The sequence below is a fragment of the Crotalus tigris genome, unplaced genomic scaffold (genome assembly GCF_016545835.1).
Source record: "Crotalus tigris isolate CLP2741 ecotype Arizona unplaced genomic scaffold, ASM1654583v1 scf7180000023713.2527936, whole genome shotgun sequence".
Taxonomy (NCBI): Eukaryota; Metazoa; Chordata; class Lepidosauria; order Squamata; family Viperidae; genus Crotalus; species Crotalus tigris.
Window position 1 is genome coordinate 419,980 of NW_024100135.1, and position 24,831 is coordinate 444,810.

General features: G+C 36.2%; 1 protein-coding gene across 2 annotated transcripts in view; it reads right to left on the reverse strand.

Annotated features, from left to right (window-relative positions):
* ATL2 (atlastin GTPase 2) overlaps nt 1-24,831 on the reverse strand; it is a 49,865-nt gene that overhangs the window by 10,031 nt on the left and 15,003 nt on the right. For both annotated transcript variants that reach the window (XM_039320865.1, XM_039320866.1), the window contains exons 2-11: nt 18,323-18,579; nt 14,727-14,861; nt 13,061-13,165; nt 10,713-10,763; nt 9,985-10,041; nt 8,227-8,319; nt 7,947-8,085; nt 4,273-4,400; nt 2,640-2,696; nt 1,021-1,092 (exon numbers count right to left, since the gene is read on the reverse strand). In XM_039320865.1, coding sequence (XP_039176799.1) covers nt 1,021-1,092; nt 2,640-2,696; nt 4,273-4,400; nt 7,947-8,085; nt 8,227-8,319; nt 9,985-10,041; nt 10,713-10,763; nt 13,061-13,165; nt 14,727-14,861; nt 18,323-18,579 — 1,094 coding nt within the window. The remainder of the gene's footprint in view (nt 1-1,020; nt 1,093-2,639; nt 2,697-4,272; nt 4,401-7,946; nt 8,086-8,226; nt 8,320-9,984; nt 10,042-10,712; nt 10,764-13,060; nt 13,166-14,726; nt 14,862-18,322; nt 18,580-24,831) is intronic.

Sequence of the window (24,831 nt, forward strand, 5' to 3'; positions counted from 1 at the left end):
TAGATACCTGAGGGACCATATATCTCCAATTATTTCGGCCTGGCCTATACATTCTAGCACAGAGAGTACACTGTAGATGCCTTCCATTTAATTTTATGGGACAGAGGAAGCTTCCTTCTCTGTCATGGCACCACCTTCTGGAACAGCATTCCACTCCCCAGAGATACAGACAGGGCCTTCTCTCCTGGATTTCCAAAAAATCCTGAAGTCTCAAGCCTGGGCTTAATGTGTTTTGGGGGCCCTGTTTTATTATAATAGCTGTTTGAGTCTAGGTGTCTATGTTGTATGCTTGTAACTATTTTTATTGTTTTGAGATTCCGTAAGTCATCCTGAGTATATCAGAATGGGTGGTTATAACAAATTCAAATATTTTTTTTAAAAAATATGCTTGCTTCTTTATACAAACCAAAACAAATCAAGATCTGACCCTAAAATGCCAAAAATACACTTGTGACCTCAATGAGAATATGACTGGTAACACACAAAACATTTAAGCCAAAACAAAACACATTATTTTATGGCTTAAATGAATTTGTGAACCCAAACTATACTGCTCTGCGTTCTTTACAAAATAGTTAATAATCCAGTTTATAGTGCTGATTTCATAATATTTTCCAGAACAGTCCTATTTCTCTACCATATCCTAGATTAGACCAGCCTTTCTCAACCTTTATAATCTGAAGGAACCCTTGAAGTAATTTTCAGGCTTCAGGGAATCCCTGCATAAAAATAGGAAAAAAATGTGAAAACTTCTCCACATAATTCTCTTTTAACCTAAAACACTTTACAACATTTACAACAGTAAAGCAGCAGCCAAGTAGCTGGGTCACAGCATGTTAAAATTCTTACCAAGAGGGCAAGTACTGCACAATACATGAAGTAATAAAAAAAAAATTAATCACAATCTTTTGTTGAACTAGCAATCTTTCACAGAACTCTGGGTTTTTGCAGAACTCCAGCAGAGAAAGACTGGATTAGGCTAAGCCTATAACTTCAAATAAATTCATATAAATATTCTACCTGTTCCATTTCTTTGTTGTAAGTATCTTTTGCACCAGCTACTGCAGCAAGGTTGTTGGCTTCTGCTGTTGCCTATAGTAATAATAGCAGTAGTAATAAAAGTAGTGATAGTAATAATACAAAAGGTAGTAATAATGCTAATAATATTAACAAAAAAACCCCACTTTTGACAGTTTGAATGAGTTTCTGTAACAGTTTTCATACATCCTTTCAAAATGCAAACATATTTAGAAATTTTATGTCGTATAGTTTTACACTGAATTCTGGTAGCCACTTTGCAATCTCAGATTTATAAATAATCACTTAATAAGTTTATAAGTAATTTTGTAAGTTAGAATGCCAATATTTTTTCAATTAAAAAGGAGCTTTTATCAAACTTTGGTTCTAGATATATTAAACTACAACTCCTACCCCCCCACAACTGGGGAAATGTCAGGTCCCCAAAAAAATGTATTTTAACCCCATGCCTATTTTCTACTTCTGTAGCCTTTCTTTGTGACCTGCCATTCTATTGGGAGGGGGGAGCTTTGGAATTGCTTTGCACTGTCTGCTATGATGCCCTTCCCCCAGGGGATGGAACGTCTTTCCCTTATGAGTGTCAGTTTGCCCTTGAAGCCAGAAGAAATTAAAAGTGAGAAAGACCTTGAGGAGCCTGACTAAAAGACCAGTTACCAAAACTGGTGAATTGGCTGGGATTCAATTGAACACTGGGATACTGAGGGGGAGGAGTATTGAATGTTGCTTTTAATATACTGCTTCACAGGTTTTTTTCTCAGACCTCGCCTTGATTCCCTGCTGTCACTAGCCCCTAATAAAAGTTCCTTTTGAGACAATGCCTGTTTCAAGTTCGGCTTTCTTGGATGGCTTAGCTGAGGTGGGTCCTTACAGGAAGACTGCTTGAAAGGAAGAGAAAGATAGACTTCAAGCTTGCAAGATCTCCATTCCTTTTTAATAAACTACTGAAGACTAGGGACAGATTCAAAATTATTCATGAAGCCATTTACACCTAAGAGTTATTTGCATTGCTGTTAATGAGAGATATGTTGATATTATAGAATTTGGTGACCAGAGATCCTTCATTATCTACTACTAGCTATCAAAATAAAGATCCTTATCTATCTTTTGTCTATCTCTAATCTCAATGTACTTGATGGTATTTCACAAAGAAAACCATCTTGTAAATTACATTTTCAATGTTTGTCCTGGTAGTCAAAGCTCAATATTTGCATCTATTTACTCTTTCTTCAATATTTTGTATCTCAGTTAAAAATGCATGAATGCAGACTGGAAAAGATTTCTGTCGAGAGCCTAGATTAATTAGTGAAAAATCCAGCCATTCCTTTAAATTTGCAAGTATGCCAGAAGCAGCTAGAATTCAATGGCAAACAACTAAATGATCCTACAATTTGAAGCTTAGAGTAAAAACTGTAATCAAATGTGGATTAGTGCCACGTGAAAGGCATAATAAACTCTACAGTCAACTCTGAAATATCAAATTGAAGCCTACTGATCCCCTGTTCTTTAATAAGATTTCAAATGTCTCTAGCTTGCCTTGATATGCCATGAACAAATTGTTTCACATTATATGCTTCCATAAATAGTTATATATAAAACTTTACCTGCAGCATTGATTTAGGATGAGGTAATTCCTCTCCTTGATAGATTTTAATATAAGCCTGAAAATAAAATAACTGTTTTACAATCTAATTTTGACTTAAAAACAATATTTTTACAAATAAAAATTAAATCTATTAAATTTACATTTAAATTCAAATGTAATTAAATGAAAGTGACTGGATGAAGTAGTCCACCAATGTTATTTTAAACAAATCAAGAATTTAATGTGCTATTAATAATGGTCAACATAAACTGAACATATACAATATAGCAGGAATACAAGAAAATTATGATTTATTAAAGTTGCTTCTCATAATGTTACTATACTTAGTATGCTGCTTGAAAGAGTTTCTATTAAATAGTAAAGTTTCTCATACACAAACTCAAAGCAGTTAACACCCCAAATTTGCCTCTTTTGGATGACTGCATATAACTGTTATTACTAATGTTGGTCTGTGACTGTAATAAAAATTGATTGATAATTGTTATTATTGCCTAACCTTGGGACAAATGCTGCAACAAAGACAGTATTGATAATATTTGAAGTACATTATAGATTATCCTAGAACAATATACAATGCATTCAGAAAGCATTCAGATCCCCTTCACTTTTGTCAATTTTGTTATGCTGCAGCCTGATTCTACAGTTGTTGAAATTCATTTTTTTCTCATTAATTTACACTAAGTACCCCATAATGATAAAGTGAAAACAGAATTTTAGAAATGTCTGTAAATTTATTAAAAAGAAAAAACTGAAATATCACATTGGCATACGTATTCAGACCCTTCACTCAGTACTTTGTTGAAGCACCTTTGGCAGCAATTATAACCTTGAGTCTTTTTGGATATGACATGACAAGCTTTGCATCCCTGGATTGGGTTTTTTTCTGCCATTCTTCTTTGCAAAGCCTCTCAAGTTTAATAAGGTTGGGTGGCGACCGTTGATTGACAGCCATTGTGAGGTCCCTTCAGAGATGTTCAATAGAGTTCAGGACAAGTCTGTTGCTGGGCCACTCTAGGACATTCACAGAATTGTCCCTAAGCCACTCCTGTGTTGTCTTGGTTGTGTGCTTAGGATCATTGTCATGTTACAAAGTGAATTTACCATAGGTCAACTCCAATCAAGGTATAGAAACATGTCTACAATAATTAAGAGAAATGGGAGGCATCTGAGCTAAGGGGCTGAATACTTATGCCAATGTGATATTTCACTTTTTTCCTTTTTAATAAATTTACAGACATTTCTACAATTCTGTTTTCACTTTGTCATTATGGGGTACTGAGTGTAGATTAATGAGAAAAAATGAATTTCAACAACTGTAGAATCAGGCTGTAGCATAACAAAATTGACAAAAGTGAAGGGGGTTTGAATACTTTCTCAATGCACTATATATGGATAGTTGTCTATTGTTTTTTGTTGACCCATTTCTTTTTTTTTCTTGTTGACCCATTTCTTTGATTCTTTGCTCTAGTAGAGTGTACCTTTGTGAATATACAGTGCATTCAGAAAGGCTTGGCTTTGAATATATTAACCATAGTATGTGAATAATGGAATACTACACCATATCTAATCCTTTCATGATTAAAAATTTACAAGAAAATAAATTTATTTAAAGCATGGAATAATGATTGTACCTTAAAATATTGCACAAGATCTTTACAAGTCACTTTTGAGCCACTAATTTCTTTTTCTACCAAATTTTCAGGAGCAAGTAGCAAAGGAATCAGACTCCGCAACTCTTTCTTAAACTCTTCATCAATATCTGGTGGAATTAATAAAAATGGTGTAAGAAATTTTATTCAATTAATGCAAAAATCTTTTCTTTTCAAAATCATCAAGAAGTAATATTAATGGAACTATCCTATCTTTGTTAAAAACATCCCCAAAGCATAAAATCTTAGTCAAATGTGGATTGCTAATTTATGAAACATTAACTCTTCATAAAGAATTAATATACAATGTACTCTTTATTTAAAAAAAATATCATCAGAAGACACTCTGTATATATTCTATAAACTCAAGATAAGCTGATCTGTGGATAAGCCAATTCTTGAATTTTTAACCAAAATACCAAGAAAAATGTGCCACCCACAGATAAACTGAGCCTCATAATGTTCATGTTTCAGTAAAGAAGAATATTTGTGGCTCAAGACTGAAATGAGAGGTTCTTGGTGCTCTTTGAGCTTGGTTGTTTTCTTGCAGAGTAAGCTCCTTACTAGCACTGATGTTACCTAGTTTGGATAATGAAATGTTTACAAGAAAATAACCAAGCTCAAGAGAGCACAAAGTTCATGTTTCAATTTTCACAATTGGCTTACCCAAGGATGAAACATTTTTCATACTGTTTTGGTTAAAAATTATAGGGCTGGCTTATCCATGGATGACTTATACAAAAGTATATATGGGATACATGGGTACTTTAAAAAGTGGTACTGTACATATTCGCAGCTAAGCTCATTAATGGATAAGCCAAATCCAATTTTGGGGATGTGTTTTCATACCTAAACTTCTTGGCTTACCCATAAATATTTATGGTATGTAGTATCTTTTATATTCAGAAAGTAACACAAAAAGTAGAATGCCTGAAGAAAAAGAAAGTACAAATCATGTGTAAAAAAGTAAGCCGAACAGAAATTGGGACGTGCACTCCAGGTATTTTATTTATTTGTTGATTTAAAAAGGTTGTACAATAAAGCAAGTAGTCTCATACTACAAAACGCTTTGTATTTTTATAGTGTTGGATGTTGGTTGGTAAATGTGATTAGTGGAATGTGGTGGAAACATGCCTGAGAATGCACTGAGTACTTAACTAGCTAACCTATGTAGCATGAAATAAGGATGTATGAAATCACCTGGATTTTTTAACATATCTATGGATAAATGTTTATGCAATGTTTGTAGTGGCTAGAAGTCTTTTACAGAGAATAAGACAATGAATGCACTTTGGTCTGGAAAAGATGCCATGCTGTTTGCTGATAACCCAAATAATCTGCAGCAAATGGAGCAAATGAAGCATATGAATCTGAAAATAAATAGATCACAAACAAAGGTGGCTGTGTTTGAGAGAAATAATGGAATGAGTGAATGCAAGTTATGCATAAAGTTCATTAAGTAGATATATCTGCATATTTTCATAGGATGCTTATCAATAATCAGAAAATATATAGAAAATGATATGTAAGATGTGTAAATATTGGCAAAAAAGGCAATGAATGTTAGCCAAAAAAGCAAAAATTATAAAAAATTTAATGAATTTAACAATTATGTATAAGAATATACTTCTGTCTACCTTGTTTTATGGAAGTGAATGTTGGGCATGTCAGGAAAAACACAAAAGTTAAATGCAGTAGGAATAATACCCTTCAGAAATATATGTAATAAAACGAAAAGAGAAAGGTTCAAGGATGAATGAATTAGGACTGAATACTAACTGAACATCCAGGATGAAAATATTAAATATAGATCGTTGTATTATAGAAACTAAATCAGGATCCAATTCTATGAAAGAACATTGAATGCATCAATAGGAAAAGGAAAACTGAGAGAAGGATTGGAATCATGAGATTTTGATGAGATGATAAGATGAGATATTCAAAAAGAAAGATGTAAAGTTTAAAGAACTTTATATAAAGATATAAAGGGGTATAAATCATGGTGAAAGCTAAGGTAGGAAGGTATGGAAAGATATCATGAATAGTATTATAATGTACATTTAGATATTTTATCTCAAAATTCTAATTTATCTGGCTTAGTATTTCTTACTCTATTTTTGTACTTTGTATCACATGACTTTAACACAAAAGAGAACAGAGCAATGTGTGTGTTTGTATAAATTTTGTTTAAAATATATGTAAGTTGAGATTGTATTAATTCATAAAATTATTATAAAAATGCAAACCTAAAAATTATGCAATAAGGAAAGGTGGTCATCACTTTACTGAAGTTTTCTTTTATTAAGAGGCCATTTTGTGACTGCAGACAGTGTTTATACCAGTGATGGCGAACCTTTTAGAGACCGAATGCCCAAACTGCAACCCAAAACCAACTTATGCATTGTTGGGTGCCGGGTGGGTGTGGCCCATTGGGTGGGTGTGGCTGCGGTGGTAACAGCAGACTGGGAGGGACTAAAAAGTTCAATCAATCAATTCCAACTTTGCAAGATCTTTTTTTTTCCAGCAAGAAGTTGAAATTGACTGATTGATTGAACCTTTTTTTTTTTGTACACGGCGGTGGAGGCCTAAAGCAAAAAGGTTTTATAAAACCCAGCTGAAGGCCTAGGACTGGGGCGATGGCGCGCGTGCCCATAGAGAGGGCTCTGAGTACCACATCTGGCACCCGTGCCGTAGGTTCACTACCACTGGTTTATACACTTCTAGTTTAGTCACTTCTCAAATCCAAAGCCTAATTCAGATGAAATGGAAAACTGGTTTTCATATTTTTTGGCCTCTCACAACTATCTTTTGGTGCCATAAAAAAGATATGGGAAACTTTTGCTTCTTTTTGTTTAAACATACTGAATCTAAACAGGCTTCAGATTCCAACTTATTTTGCAGTAGACAGTGTAGTGAATTGTTCAAAAAGGTTGAAGGGGAGAAGAGACAATTTGGAACTACAATTCATTTTCACAGCAGGAAATCATGATTATTATCCAATCTCAGCTAAGTTATAATTATTTTAAAATAACATTGAAATTTGATAGGATGCCTACTCTATAACTTGGTAGGCAACATCAATTTCAGTATTCAATCAGAAACATTAATCAATCAATATCAAAACTGTCGTATTAATTTGTATCATATGCATTTTTATTATATAACTGTATTCTTAATAGAGCTGTTCAAAGCCAGTTGAAAGAACGTTGTACAAGCCAAACAAAGGATTTATCTTTTCATTATTAGAGGAACCAAGCTTGCAGTATTGGCACATCTATTACTCCTGCTTGTAAATGCATAACCACTTTGTTTCACTTTCTTCCCAATAAAGCAAAGCAGCTTGCAGAGGCAGCCTAGGAGCAACTTCCAAAGTGGCTATTGTAAGTCTTGCAAAAGATATGGCTGCTTTAGAGGTTTGACAAGAGATATTTCACTTCTCCATGTGGTATAGCATTTCTGCTGAAAACTGTGTACAGTTCTTAATCAAAGAATTTAAACAAAACTAATATGCTGCTGATACTCCTCCAACAACCATCTAAATTATCCCATCAATATTCATCTATATGCTATATAGATTGCTTTTAATGCAATCATTTAAAGAACATTTGAGTCAGTAACACCTCCTAGTTAGCTATATAAAACAGAAAATCTCCTACCATTTAGTCTCCCATCAAAACTTGGGTTAGTTGCAACTTTAAGACCAGGGTGCGGCAACAGGAAACAGCCTAGGTTACTGAAACATGAGTGAATGTGCTTCCTTACATTCTGAAGCTCTTCATGCTGGTGCAATTTCACCTAGAAGCAACATACATTTTTAGAAGATGAAATTCTTCTGCAGCAAATCAGAACTAATCTAATACAAAAATAAGTATTTGCATGTTCCAGTTAGCTCAGCTCCCCTTAAACAAAAATCAACTATTACTGATAATGAATTACCTGCAATCGCTTTTCTAGAAATTGTTTTCCTCCTTTTAAACCATATGCATGTTCGTATGGATAGCTCCAGTCTCTAATTAGGAACATAAGAGTCTATATAGAAATGCAAAAATATGAGTTAACCTTATTTATTGGCAAACAGAACACCACACCACTTAAAACATCATTATAAAAACTTTACTATCCATAATTCAACAAGCATGTTTTTAACCTCTACATGTTATTAATATAAAACCAGAATTAACAAGGAATACTCTAAACTCAAGCTACCTCAGCTTCTTCTGAAAATATCTATCCTGTAGAACAGTGGTTCTCAACCTTTTTAATGCCGCGACCCCCAACCGGTCGTAAGTCGAGGACTACTCAACTGGTGCAGCACTGTTTGCAGAATGGGACTTTTGGCGGACTCAGCAGGACAGAGACAGCCTGAACAATTCAAAAGCCAATAGAATAAAAGGGAGTAGCACAGCTAAGGAAAAGGGAAAAAAAATGGCCGACTGCGTTGTTTGGCGACCCCCGTGAAATGGTTGTTCGACCCGAAATGGGGTCCCGACCCACAGGTTGAGAACCTCTGCTGTAGAATGTGAGTAAAATCATTACCCTGGAAGAAAACCGTCACATTCTAAAAGTTATGCTGAACTATTTCTGATCCGACATAACTTACCAGAACCAAATTCTAGAATATTTTGGTTATTCTGGGTTTCAAACAAACAGAATCCAGATGAGGCAACTAAAGCATATCCCACCAGCTTCCTAGCTCTCATCTTTCCAACCTTTTTCCTTCCCTCTCCCCCTTCTGCTGAGGCCGATGGGGCCATCATACCCTACCAGACCACCTGATCTTCCCAGCACTTTTCCTCCTCCCTCCCTCTATCACCATTGCTGATGTCAAACTGACCGGATGCATCACGTGCAGACCACACCCACCCCAGCTCCACAAAGGCAAAAAAATCATGATACATCACTATACATCACATGACGCCCGTGTCCTAGCCTAATGTATCCCACTACACTCCCTCCTTGTCCAATTTTCTATCTTTCCTCAACTATTAATGTCCTTGGTTTTTTTCTATGGATCATCCAACCCTGAACCAAAACAATCTCTTTCATAAATGTTAAGATATAGGCTACCTGAAACCAGCCATTTCATGCACATTCCTAAAATATTATTTTACAATAAACCCTACAAAAAGGGTTTTGTAGCAAGCTAAATCGTGAAAAAAACCTGCATAAAAATTATTAGCCTGCAGTTAAGTATAAGAATTAAAATACAACCACCTCTTTCTCCTCAAACAAAATAGAAGTGTAAACTATTAGCCAATCTGCTGAAGTGGAAAGATGACTTCTACAAAGCAGCAAACTGGCAAAGATTTCTTTCTCTCTTTCTGTCCCTCCATCCCTCCCTCTCTTGGTCAGAATAGCAAATTATGTACACTAAACCTCCCATCGTCACCAGTTTGCTTAAGCATACATGGACTTCCTGTTCACCTAGAAATACCTGCCATTTCATAAAGCATACCATTCTATTGTAGCCCTTCTACTGCGGTTGAAATGAACTAACATTTACAACACTTGAAAATCTATTATTACATGAATATGAAACTATGGACTCTTAAAAATTGGTAGTAATTAAAAATTATGTATATATGCCACATACAGGGCAGATGATGCAATTACATTTTACAACTATTATTGTAGTATATGAAACTTCCCTGAGATAAACAAACATGGAAACAGCAATCATAATCATACTATTACCTGAAATGGCTTTTGGTAAATTTCTTCCATTGCTAACCTTCCATACTCTGTAAAAAGCTATTAAACAAAATTAAGAATGTATACATAAAAGACAAAGATATATATATCACAGTAATGAACATTTACTCATGAATAAGTGGTGTACTTATCAAGTTAGATAGCTGCACAAAACCATTTTAGAAATCTAAATAAACCAATTTGGTTATTAATTGATTATTAATCTAAATAAGTAATAACCAAATACTTTCTTACATTCTGAATTCAAGAATCTCAACAATAGAATAATATTGATAATAATCAATAATGTTGAAAGAGTATTAATGACCCCAGTGAAAATAAGGAGCAAATGGCTCTCAAGTATAGTTAAAAGTTTCAGTGGCATAGTAATTATAAATTCTATATCTATAAAATTATTTTCCTAATTTTATAGGATAAAATTAGGAAAACAATTTAGCAAATACAGACTACAAATCTTAATATATATAAATGCATAATCATAGATGAAAAAGGTTGTAAGTGCATTTCAAGTAACAGTAATTAAAAATCATGTACATTAAGTTTTTAAAGAGGATTTAGCCCCATCATCTTACTTCTATCAACTTCCTGCATTCCCTAAAGAGTCCCCTTAATAGGGAACCTTTCAAAATTGAGCCTTGACACATTTCATGTGCAAAGAGCTTATTCAAATACTAGTAATGGGAGTTACTATAGAATCAGAATATATTTACTTGCAAATGCTGAAGATCATCTTCTTGGATGTTCTGTGATAGATTGTATACCTATAAAACATAATAGTTTTCACATTTATTTATTTATTAAACAAATTTATATGGCTGTCCAATTCACATATATTGAATCTGGGCAGCTACGATATTAAAAATTCACAATATAAAAGCCCATAAATAGCCACTCCATTCCCCAGTGTCAACAACCATACGACCCAAACCCTAATTAAACTTATTAGGTGATTTGCTTTTAGATTTTTAAAAGTTTGCCAACCAAACTAAACAGCATCTTAGGTGGAGAGTTCCCTCAATGTCTAATTGGAACTGAAAGTTAATAACACTTTTCTTAAATAAAATGTTCTCTCTTCAATCTCTCTGTGAGAGGAGGTGAAGGGTCTGGAAAAGGAGAGATTTCTTACAGAAATCTCTTGTTTTACTTTCCCTCCCCTCCTCTCCCTGGTAGAGTAGAATGGAGAGACTGGAGAAGAGATTTCACAAGATTGCTGTAACTTGCTTGCATAGCATGCTCGTAACTCCCAGTCCGAGTCTACTGTCATAATCACATTGCTTTTAATCTGTAATAGACAGTAAGCAGGCACTCCAGCATTCTAAAGAGCAAGAGAGTGGTTAGGAGACAAACAAAAACTGAAGGAGTGAAATTGCCTAGTTTTGTCTTTTTCCAATGGGAAAACGGTCACAGGATTTCCCATGTTAGCCACTACTTAACTTAGCAGTGGAATTGCTAGTCCCAATTAGGGGTGTTAAGTGAGAACTACCGTAAACATAATTAAAGCTGAATGCTTATGATCACAGAATTTTCTGGTCAACCGTAGCAATCAGAAAATCCCAGCAAAATAAAACAGAAGAAGACATTTAGACTAGAACTTGTAATTAACATTGGATGTCACTAGTAAAGATGCTCAATTTAAAAACATTTAAATACCCAGAAGTAGCAAGCCAGGGTTTTATTTTAAATTAGTTTGCTAACTGTATCTCATTTTATTACCAGAGAACCTGGTAAAGAACATCATTTTTCTTCTTGAACATTTTAATATCCTATCAGCAGCAATAAATATATATGGATTTTATTGACAATAGTGAACATTTCAGATTGGAGTGAACTAATAACTTTCACATACTGCCCAAGGTCTTGAAATCTGGAGAAAGCACACAGTGTAGTTATTATGAAGAGCCTACAATTGAGTATTGATCCACTTTAGTAGAAAAAATGACTGTGCTTCCAAAGTCCCTGAAATAGTTGTGAACTGTCACTAGGGATATTGAAGATGAAGGGCATCTATACATACAATCACTAGGAGTCAGGCTTCGCTCAAATAATCAATATATTATTAAAGAGAAATTAATCAATATACTATTAATAATCAATAAATAATCAATATATTATTAATGTATTGATAACTTATTGATAAATTAAAATAATCAATATATTATTAGGGATAAATTGATTCCAAGCTGGAGTATAGTAATAATGATATTTGAGACCAGCATTTCTGTCACTAAAGTGATGTGACCCTAAAGTGCAATGTCATGTGAATGTGCCACTTAGTGATGGCAATTCTGCCAGTCTCCGGTTATCATCACTAAGTGAATTACCAAAGGTCATTAAGTGAGGACTTCCTGCCAGCTTGCCTGCTGACTTTCTTATGGGAAGCTGACAGGAAGATTGCAAATGTGACTGTACGACACGGCAACTGATGCAACTTAAGGGACCAGTCTTAAGTACCACTCATTCATTGTTGTTGTAAGTCCATATGGTTGTTGAATGAGTGGTCATTTAAGTGAGGATCATCTGCCTATGCACCTGTGCAGAGAGACTTATTAAATTCCAAAATAGATTCCATTCCAGAAAAACCTGTCCAGGTGATTATCATTTACTAACCACTCATTCATTAACTATTTAAACTTCAGACTCTATTTTATCATTTTAAATATATAAATTATATTAGACTGAAATTAAAAATATGGACTGAATGGATATTTGTATCCTGGTTTTCCACATTTTAATTAAGATCATCCACTTCTACACTGCATTGGCTTTTAAAGCTAAACAAAGAACTTTTAAAATCTGTATCATACTTCAGATTATTATATTTGAAGCTTAATGTTCTAAGTGTATGAAAGCTATAATGCAACCGAAAGATTAAGCATAATGGTTCTTTCTATAATACATGATTTATATATTAAACATATTTCTATGCTATCATAATCAAAATAACATAAAACAAGAAAGCAATAAATGGTTTTACTATTATGTTTTCAGGTGACATATGTATTTTGAAATAAGGAAAATATTTAAAGTCTACCACCATCTGATATGACTACAGACTTACCTGGACTGAACTTGTCATGGTGCTTAAAGCAAATACTGTTGCACAGTCTTTGATAGTTGATTGACTATCAAAAGCACCTTGGGTATCCATTAGTAATACAGCAACCTACAGAGGTTTTTTTTAAAGAAAAAAAGAATGAAAACAATTCTTTCACTTTAAATTTGAAAGCTTGAGTTCAATGCAGGTGTGATATCAGCAGTGTTTCACTATATTTTGATTCCCTCCATTCAGTCACTAGAAAATGTACATTTACTTTCACAACCACTTTAATTAACAGTCAAAAGTTTAAAAAGTGACCAAATAGCTCAGTATTCATTTTTTTGAATATGAAGCAAAAAACCTCACAAGTGAAAATGTGCATAATGCTCTATGGTGTGGTTGGGTATAAGAAGCATGTTTATGCTAGTAAATATTACTAGCTATATAGATTACCAAGAGGCAGTACTGGATTGCTTTAATCCAGTGGTTCTCAACCTGTGGGTCGGGACCCCATTTGGGGTCGAATGACCATTTCACGGGGGTCGCCAAACAATGCAGTCTGCCATTTTTTCCCCCTTTTCCTTAGCTGTGCTTTCAAAAGCCAATAGGAATTGTCCAGGCTGTCTCTGCCCTGCTGAGCCCGCCAAAAGTCCCATTCTGCAAACGGTGCTGCACCAGTTGAGTAGTCCTCGACTTACGACCGGTTGAGTAGTCCTCGACTTACGACCAGTTGGGGGGTCGCAGCATTAAAAAGGTTGAGAACCACTGCTTTAATCCTTATTAGGTATTATCAGTTCCCGGTTGAGACTCTGAGCACCACAGAATAACATCTCACTAGGAAACTAATCAAAGGTGGTTTGATTACCTCTAGGTGGTCAGTGTAACTGAAAATACCACATAGGATATACATTATATAAAAAGAGAAAAAAATTCCTCCTATGGATGGATGGAAATAATGTCAAACCTTGCATACAGAAGTATGGCATAATTTAACATATGTATATCTGTATATATTTCTCTGAAGGGAAGATGGACCACACAGCTTTATCTAATGATTAAGGCAGCAGGACAGAACCAGAAGAATGTGAGCTCTAGTTTCACTTTAGGCGTGAAAGCCAACTGGGTCAGTCACTCTCTCTTAACCAAACCTACTTCACAGGGTTGTTGTAAGGAAAATAGAAGGAGGAAGGAGCATATTTGCTGCCTTGGGTTATGTACAAAAATAATAAAAGTGAGTTAAAAACAAATCATTCTGAGAGTAAATGTTACTGGGTATTTTCAAAAGTTCAATTCCATCTATTATACTGCATATAATATTATACATTCTTAACATTACAATTAGTTACAACACTAAACAAGTATACAGTAAGGCTGAAACTGATGAGTCAATGATTCTCAGGCCATTATGTAAAAAGTATTGCTGTTGCTATAACTAGGAAAAGAACAGCCAAGTTCAAACAGCAGGAGGTAGATTGTACATGTATGGAAAACTTATTTCTGTTTGCAATCTAGCCATGCTGAGTCCATGAAATTCCATGCCTGGAGAATCCTGACAATCTGTTTCAGAGGTATCTAAAACATCACATCAACTCATATCAGGAAGAGGGATCAAAATATTTTGCATTCATTTTTTGCTTGCTCTGTTCAGTAATTCAATAAGCATTATGTCAGATGCTTAACGGATTACCTTTGTCCCATCAGGTTTGGGAATTATGAATACTTCACTCCAAATCTGAATGCCAGTTGTTTCTCTCTCACACCCTCCTCTCCACGTAAAGCCAGTCAAAGGTTCACTACTTCCACCTATCCAAGAAGATGACTCCTATAACAGAACACACACATATACGTATATATTTAATAATGTGGAAGGCCCAAGGCAATCATGCATTAATATTGTATGCTTAATTTTGACTAATATGAAAAACCTGAGTCATTACTAACAAGTAGTCCTTGTGTTACAATGGCAATGGGGATCTAAATTCTGTTGTTAATTGGTGCAAATTAAAGCGCAATGTCATGCTGCATCACTTAGCAATGGCAGCGTTGCAAACCCAGGACTTTGCTGTCATTAAGTGTGGCCGTACAGTTTGGCACTACAGAATGCATGCGGGTACCATGGGCAGGTTCTATGGCTCATGAACATCAGTATGGACTGTGGGAGGGCCAGCTTCTGAGGCTATGGGCCAGTGGAGGCCATGAACAGCACTTCCAAGTTCGGCTGGGTCAGCAGCTGTTGCTAGCTATTGCCAGTTGTTAAAGAGAATGAGATCCATGGGATCTTATACTCCATAGTGGGGCTCCTTGAGAGAAAACATGGTGACAGCAATTTATAGGTATAATTGCAACCTTGCCTGCCAACTTCCCTGTTGACTTTACTTGTGGGAAGCCAGCAGGGAAAGTCACACATGGCAATCATATAGAGAATAGAATAGAGCTGGAAGGGACCTTGGAGGTCTTCTGGTCCAGCCCCCTGCTCAAGCAGGAGAACCTACACCATCTCAGACAGGTGATTGTCTAGTCTCTTCTTAAAAATCTCCAGTGATGGAACACCCATGATTTCTGGAGGTAAGCTGTTCCATTGGTTGATTGTACTCACTGTCAGGAAGTTTCTCCTTAATTCCAGGTTGCTTCTCTCTTTGATCAGCTTCCAACCATTGTTTCTCATCTTTCCCTCTGGTGCTCTGGTGAACAAAGCACCCCCTCTTCCTTGTGGCAGCCCCTCAGATACTGGAATACTGCTATCACGTCTCCCCTATTTCTTCTTTCTTTAGACTAGTCAAACCCAAGTCCTGCAGCCGTTCTTCGTATGTTTTAGTCTCCAGGGCTTTGATCATCTTAGTTGCTCTTCTCTGAACCTTTTCCAAACTCTCAACATCTTTTTTGTCGTATGGTGAACAAAATTGGTTGCAGTATTCTAGGTGTGGTCTTACTAGGGTTTTATAAAACTTCACGTGATCTTGATTCTATTCCTCTGTTTATACAACCCAGGATTGTATTAGCCTTTTTGGTTGCTGCTACACATTGCTAGCTTATAGTCAAGTGATCATCCCTTAGGACTTCAAGGTCTCTCTCACAGTTAGTTTTTAAACCAGGTCTCGCCCAATCTGTACTTTACCTTTGATTTTTCTAAATGTAAAACTTTGCTTTTGTCCACATTGAAACTCATTTTGTTGGATAGGGCCAATTGTTCAAGTTTGTCTAAATCTTTTTGGATCCTGAGTTTGTCTTGGCTACTCCTGTCAGTTTGGTGTCATCTGCAAATTTGACAAGTTCCCCTTCAATTCCCTCATCTAAGTCACTGAGGAAGATATTGAAGAGTACTGGGCCTAAGACGGAGCCTTGTGGTACCCCACTGCTTACTTCTCTTCATGTGGATGTAGTGCCATTGAGGACTACTCATTGAGTACAGTTTGCCAGCCAGCTACAGATCCATCTGATGGTGATGTTGTCTATTCCACCTTTTTCTAGCTTACCAAGGAGTTAGGTTGTGGTCTACTTTATCAAATGCCTTATTGAAATCTAAATATACTATGTTCACAATATTTTGCTGGTCTACTAGTTTAGTCACTTTATCAAAGAATGAAATAAGATTGGTTTGGCACGATCTGTTTTTAACAAACCCGTGCTGGCTACTGTTTATGACTTTGTTTGCTTGTAGTTGTTTGCAGATCTGTTTATTATTTATTTATTTATTTATGAGGCTTATATACCACTTTAAGTGCAAGCACTCTCTAAGCGGCGTACACCAGTAAGCAATGTATATATATATTTACATTGCCCCCAACAATCTGGGTCCTCATTTTACCTACCTCGGAAGGATGGAAGGCTGAGTCAACCTTGAGCCGGTGAGATTTGAACCACTGACCTGCTGAACACAGTCAGCTAAAGTGGCCTGCAGTACTGATGTTAAACTGATTGGTATGTAGCTTCCTGGGTCGTTTTTTTTTTCCTTTCTTGAAGATGGGAACCACATCAGACCTTTTCCAATCCTCAGATTCTTCCCCCAGTTCTCCAGGATTTATGAAAGATGTGGTGCAATGGTTCTGAGATAACTTCTGCCAGCTCTTTCAGAACTCTGCAATGTAATCTGTTGGATCCCGGTGATTTATATTTGTCAAGGTCGGATAGGTGTTCTCTTATCATTTTCTTGCTTATTTTAATTTTTGTTTCTAGTATGTCTTTTGCAGTTAAGCAGCTCTGTTTTCTCCCTTTTGCCTGTTATTTCCTTGCCATCTTCTCTCTTTAGTGGACCTACAGTTTCCTTGACTTTTTTCTTGTTGTTAATATGTTGGAAGAAACTTTTTTTATTATCCTTGATTTCTGTTAACAACGGTAATTGGGATTGAGTTTCTGCCTTAAGTAATATGGCTGTAAAACACGATGTCATGTGGCCCTACAATTTAACAACAGAAATTCCAGCCCTCCCAGTTGCCACTGTTAAGCAAATCATAGCAGATAATTAAGGATTCACATAGTTGCATCTTTGCATTTACAACATCCTGCCTGCTTTCCCATTGACTTTGCTGATAGGAAACCAACAAAAAAGCTTGTGAATGGAGATCATATGACCACAGGGTCACTACAATTGACATAAACACAAGCACAACTCAAGCCTCTCGTTCAGAACTGTTGTAAGTTCAAATAATCACCTCTGCCGGTGAAACAGAGATGGTGGGGATGATGCGCACATCCTCCCGGAGCTCCATTCTGGGCTCCAGAGGCCTTTCCTGAAAGCATCTGCCAGTGAAATGGAGGCCAGGGATGATGGACACAAGCAGCAGCAAGAGGCCGCAGAAGTGGAGTGGCAGCCAGGCTCCTTTATGGGGCTGTTGGTGCAGCCATTGCAAGATACAACAGGTATTGGGGCATGGGAAGCCTGGCTGCAGGTGCCCTGTGGCAAATTAAGCAGGTGCGGGGAGCATGGGGCAGCTCCTTCCCACCTCACCTCACGAGTAGCAACCAGACGGGATGGGCGGCTGGACAGCTGCGTAGGCTCTTAAATAGGGCTTATTTTCAGGGTAGGTCTTATTTTTCTGAAAATGCGGTAGTTACAAATAGTTCCTGGCATATGTATACTGTTTCGCTTTTTAGTTCTATTATAAGGTTACCAAATATAATGTTAATTAATATTAACATTAATTAGCTATGTTAATTATATATACCTCAAATTCCCTCAATAATGTTTAGAAATATGAAATCCTAACACAATTTGGAACACAATAAAACAAATCTTAAGAGGAATACATTTTTGTTAATTATTCTCAGAGTAGTTCAGCTACGCACCTTGTTATACATATACCTAAGCATGAAATCCAAGAGAAACGATTTGCCTTTACGGAATGCACCAGCAACAGAAACTACTACTATGTTGAGGTCTCTTATATGCTCCTGAAGCAAGATTCTCTCCAATGCTGATTCATCCAGTTCAAAGTTATGGTCATCTTCATGAGCAAGAACTATCTGTACTGGGCATGGCTCTTCAGTAGTCACTTCATCAGCATCCAAAGAGGCATTCTCTTCTGCATCCTCATAGCTCTCTCCTAGGAAATAATTGGATATTATATACACCATTCCATTTGATATCTTCCGTAAATATATAAAAAATAAAATACAGGCTTCTTATTACTACTTTGTAATATTATTTTGATATAGTTAGAATATCTGCCTAAGCCACGGATTTTACTATTTCAATTAGATTCCCTCTTCCTATCATCAAGAGCTCTGTTTCTGAACCTTGGGAAAAATTCATTTCTAAGCAACTGAATCTAACAGTACCTTAATTCTACATTAAGGCTAAAATATAAAAAAAATATTTGGTACCCCCTCCTGCACTTTAAATGACAATATTATTCAAAACTAACTGTTCTATAGATTTCAAAATTCAGAGCTGTATAATTAGGATGTTGCCAAATGAAACAGGCAAGATCCTACAATCTTTTCAGGTTTAGAAATCATCTTTAAACCAAACACAATTGGCATTTGAAAAAATGTCAAAAATAATTTTAAAAGTTACTTTCAACATGTGAAAAACAAGAAAAATGTCAAAGAAACTATCAGCCACTAATGGGAGAAGATGGAAAGGGGGTGATGAGTAACAGGGAGAAAGTGGAATTGTTTAATTTATTATTTGCATCCGTCTTTACACAAAAGGGAAAAAGAGGCCAACTTATCAAAAACAGTACCATAGAAGACAGAACAGGAATACAAATCAAAATAGGCAAGAAAATGGTGAGAGAACATCTGTCCACTCTAGACAAGTTCAAATTGCCAGGACTAGATGGATCACATCCCAGAATTCTGAAAGAGCTGGCAGACGTGATCGTGAAACCACTGAACAAAATCTTTCAAAGCTGTTGGGGCACTAGAAAAAGCTGATGTGGTTCCAATCATCAAAAAGGGGAAAAAATGGATCTGGAAAAGTACAAACCAATTGACCTGACATCAATACCTGGAAAATCCTGGAAAAGATTATCAAGCAACAGATTTGCAAGCAGCTAGAAACAAACAAAGCTATTACTAGAAGTCAACATGGATTTTAAAAACTGATCATGCCAGGCAAACCTTATTGCTTTTTTTGACAAAATGATTAAATTAGTGGATCAGGGAAATACTGAGGAAGTGGTTTACTTAGACTTCAATAAGCATTTGACAAAGAAGACCACAGTCTGCTTCTTAGTAAGATAGAAAAATGATAGACAGTATAATCACCAGTTGGATTAGCAATTGGCTGATCAACCACACTGAACGTGTAGTTCTTAATGGAACTACATCTACATAAAGGAAAGCATGCAGTGGGGTACCACAAGGTTCTGTCTTAAGCCCAGTATTCTTTAACACCTTCAAAAATGATTTAGATAAGGGGATAGGGGAGGAAGTCATCAAATTTGTAGAGCTCGGAGAATAGAAGAGATGCTCACATGAAGAAGGATTTTAACATTTAACAAAATGCAATTCAATGGTGAGAAAAGGTCTTACACTAAGCCAAATGCACAGTATAAAACGGGTGGTATCTAGCTCAACAGTAGTGACTGTGAGAAGCATCTCGGTGTCCTATTGGACAACCACTTAAATAGGAACCAGCAGTGTGCTGCAGCTCCAAAAAAGCCAATGCAGTCCTAGGCTGCATCAACAGAGAGATAGTATCAAGATCACGTGAAATAATAGTACTGCTTTAGTAAGCAAGCCCACACTTGAAGTACTGGATCCAGTTCTAGTTACTACAATACAAAAAAGATGATGAGATTTTAGAAAGAGTGCAGAGAAAAGCAACAAGGATAAGGAGTATGAAAGCCAAACTGTATGATGAATGGCTGCAGGAACAAGATAGGTCTAGTCTAGGCAGCCTTGGCTCTTTTATGACTTATGGACCAACTCCCAGAATTTCTGAGCCAGCCATGCTGAGGGGAAAGGAAGAGGTTTCCAAGCTGAGCCATGCTGGCTCATGAATTCTGAGAGTTGAAGTCCATGAGTCATAAAAGAGCCAAGGTTGCCTACCCCTGGTCTAATCTAACGAAGAGAACAACTACTGGTGACATGACATTGAAATGGTGAACAAGTGATACTGTGTGCAAAAGCATTCCTGATCTCCAGCTATTATCTGACTCATCTGAGAATAAAAACATAATCAACTGTAGGTATATTCTCAGTTATAGTTCTGAGCCTTTAAAAAATAGGGTAATACTTTATCCAAAAAGTTGGATATGGTGACATGATAGCAATCTTCCAATGCTTGAGGGGCTGTCAGAGAGAAGAGGGTTGACCTATTCTCCAAAGCACTTGAGAGCAGGACAAGAAGTAATAGGTAGAAGATTATCAAAGAGACCCAATCTAGAATAAAGGGGATGTTTCCTGACAGTGAAAACAATTAACCAGTGGAACAGCTTGTCTCCAAAAACTGAGGGTGCTCCATCACTGGAGGTTTTCAAGAAGAGATTGGACAAACATTTTCCAGAATGATATAGGGCAGAGGAAGGCAATCTTGGCTTTTTTATGATTCATAGACTTCAACTATGCTGGCTCAGGAATTCTGGGAGTTGAAGTCCATGAGTCATAAAAGAGCCAAGGTTGCCTACCCTTGGTATAGGGTCTCCTGCTTGAGCAGGGGCTTGGACTACAAGAGTTCCAAGGCCCTTCCAACTCTGTTATTCCGGGTTCTGTTTTTACTGGTTGCTGCTCACAAGCTTATATTCCTTGCCATATGGATGGAAGGATGGATTAACTCTATTTCCTTTTCAAAATTATAAGAAATGCTTTCTTTTAATATTTTGCATGTAAATTGACCATATTTGTTATTTTACATTTAAATTGACTTGTTACTAAATTAGATAGGTGCATTAAATTTGGTAAGCAATGTTTTAAATATAATTTTATATACAAGATATACATTTTATAATAATATATTTGTATTATAAAAATACTCATTGGGAATCAGATAGCATATAAATGTAATATATTATTACTATTATTTAATAAAATATTAAAAGATAATCTCTAAAGCTACTCAGCACCTCTGCTTTTATAGCTCAGTGGAATTTTCTCAAGACTTTCACAACTGTTGAGGATTCATCATCTCTAACAGGAGTGTTCTAGTTCAAGGTTCAGCCAACAAGCTCCTCCAGAAGAAGCTAAATCAGAACAGACTAGAAGAAAAGTAATTTTAAACTGACAACTGGCTCAATTACCAGCTAGCTCCTACCCTGAGTAGAGAGCATTGAGATCAAAGAAAGAAAGGCTTCAAGGCAGCTGGGTACATTACCTAAGTGCGAAGAAAGAAAGCATGGGTTTCCTAACACAGACATATCAAACTCGCGAGATCATGTGGCATTGCATAATGTATCAGGACAGTTTTGCCATTGCCAGCAAAGGGGTGGGCATGGCTTCTGTGTGATGCGTCTGGCCCACGGGCCGGCAATTTGACACCCCTGTTCTAACAGCAGCAAGCTAAATGAAATACTGGCATCTTTCAAGTATTTTAGTTTACAATTCTCAGCATACTGAATATGTATTCTAGATGGGATAGTAATTAAACCAAAATCACTTAAACAGTATGAAAAGTCATAATATGGCTTCAGTGGTAGCAGCTCCTTCAACTAATTCCAAATCTAAGATGGAATCTGGTTGGTCTCATAAAAAAAAATTCCAGTCACAGATAATCTAAAGGTAAGCACAGCTCAATAACGAAATCAATTATGCAAAGAAGAGCTAAGCCATTGTTTGTTGGATAAATTTTAAGCTAAGGATAGATAGCTACCTGGGATGTTTTAATTTGGATTCTGCACTGAATAGGGGATGGGATTCAATGCCCCATGTGACTTTTTTCCAATTTTGAAATATGGATTCCAAAAATCAAAAAATCGTAATGTTAACTAACTATCTTTAAGACAATTGCATGATATTATGGAGCAAAACCTCATGAGGAGAACCAAATCAAGCAGTCGTAGAAAGCAAACTTTCTACTTTAGGAGGCCAAACTTTCCTCAAGTCTTTCTTTTCTTTATCTCCAAGTAATGCTGACAGAATAATAATTACACAAAGCCAGCAAGGAACAGAGGTGCATTTTATGGCCTGAGGTGTTAGTGTTTTTTATAGAATGAGACACAAATATGTGCATTAAGTTACAAGTCTTAAAACATTTATAGAAAGTCCTTGATTTATGACCACAATTGAGTCCAGAATTTTGGTTGTAAATCACTGCAGTCGTAAGTTGAGCAACCATGTGACCAAACTTGAGTTTATAACTTTTATAATGCTGGTTAAGTGACTCACTCAGTCATTAGTGAATCAAGTGCTCTATAAGCAAATCTCATGGTCATAAATCATATCCGGCTAATCCAATGGGATTTTTTTTTGCTGGAAATGGCATCAAATATTGCAATACGTCATCGCATGACCACAGGATACTGCAATCGGTCATAAATGTGACTCAGCTACCATCACCCAAAATGTGATTACATGACTACTGGGGTGATGCAGCAGTCACAGTTAAGCAAATCACTGCAGTTGTTAAGTGAATCACATGATTGTTAAGTAATCCAGCTTCCCCCATTAACTTGCTTGTTGGAAGCCAGCTGGGACGGCTGCAAATGATGATTACATGAACCCAGGACACTGCAGCTGCTGTAAATACATGCCAGTTGCCAAAAGTCCAAATTCTGATCACTTGAGCATGGAGATGCTTCAACGGCCGTAAGAGCAAGGACTGTTGAAAGTCAGCTTTTTCAGTGCTGTTGTAACTTTGAACCACCGTTAAATAAATGGTTGTAAGTCAAGGACTACCTGTAGAAGAAAAGATGGCTTGTAAAAACAGAACACTATGCGGAACCTTAATTAACTCTGTTGGGATAAACTGAGTTAGCTACTCCTGTTGGCTTTTTTTATCAATGATTTTAATTTCTTAGGTTTATTCTTTATAGACAAACTATGACCCTTAGAGTCATCTTTTGAGAGAAAGTTAATGCAGTCTGAGGCAACTAGAATGAAAATTAAATTTTCCAATCAGATTCTTGTCTTCTCCTCCTCCTTTCTTGCTGCTTCTCAACAACCTCTTGACCACAATTGTTCTCTTTTTCCACGTGGCATAATTAGGCTGACTATATTTTTTACCCGAATGATGGACATTCCTATCATCATCTTAAAAGTGTATCTATATCATGTGATCACAGAGATACTCAATGACCAGAAATTTGGGAATAAACTTGGTCTAATCAGGGTATAAATTTCAATTCCATAGAAATAATGGGCCCCAGATATCTTGCATATTCTTTAAGTTGGCCAATTTGAGCTACCTTGGTTCAAAATTGTTCTGGTATAATGAACCAAGATGCAGCAAGACAATGACACAAAAAGCATAAGTCACACAAATAAAGAAAAGATGTAGCAGAAGAAAGTTAATATTTTGCAATGGCCAAGTCAAAATCCTGGCCTTAATCCTATAGAAATATATGGAAGGACTTGAAATGGACAGTTAATGCAAGGAAGCCCATTAACATCCCTGTATTGAAGCAGTTCTATAAGGAGGAATGGATTAAAATAAAATAAAGTAGATATGCAAGACTAATCAACAGTTATTGGGAATGTTTAGTTGCAGTTATTGCTATCCAGTGGATAGCACACCAGTTACTGAAAGTAAAAGATTCAAAATTTTGTTACATACAAATATGCACAAATATGCAGCTTTGAATAATTTTCCTCAATAAACAAGAATAATGTTTTTGTCTCATTTGTTTAACTTGATTTCTCTTTATTTTGTTTTAGACTTATGTGGAGAACAGATCAAGTTTTAGATATTGAAAATTCAAAAACACACTTTGAAGCACTATTATAGCTACGGCAAGGTACAGTAGAAATAGTTTTAAAATTTTACTGTCTTTTTATGTATTGATATTTCACACTTCCTAACTGCCCATCTCTCTCAGAGAGGGACTCTGAGCAGTGTACAATTTAATCAATAAAATTAAGCATTAAAAACAGAATAATTTAACATTATTTTTTTAAATATAAAACTTTGTAAAATTACAAAAGATCGAGAATTCCAAGATGGGGAGATTGGCAGTTAATAGAAGTGTGTGTGTGGAAGTTCTCATGGGCCCAATCAGCCCCATGGTTGTGTGGGCCTGTATCCTTCACACAAGGCTATGCAGCCAAGTGTTGACCCCTTTGTGCAAGGCCAAAAGCCTAGGCCTAGGGGCTTTCCTTATCTCTGAGGGTAAGATGCTCCACAATGAAGGGATAGAGGCAGAAAAGGACCTCTTCCTAGACCCTGACAATCAAAATTCTTTTAGTGATGGGGTCAG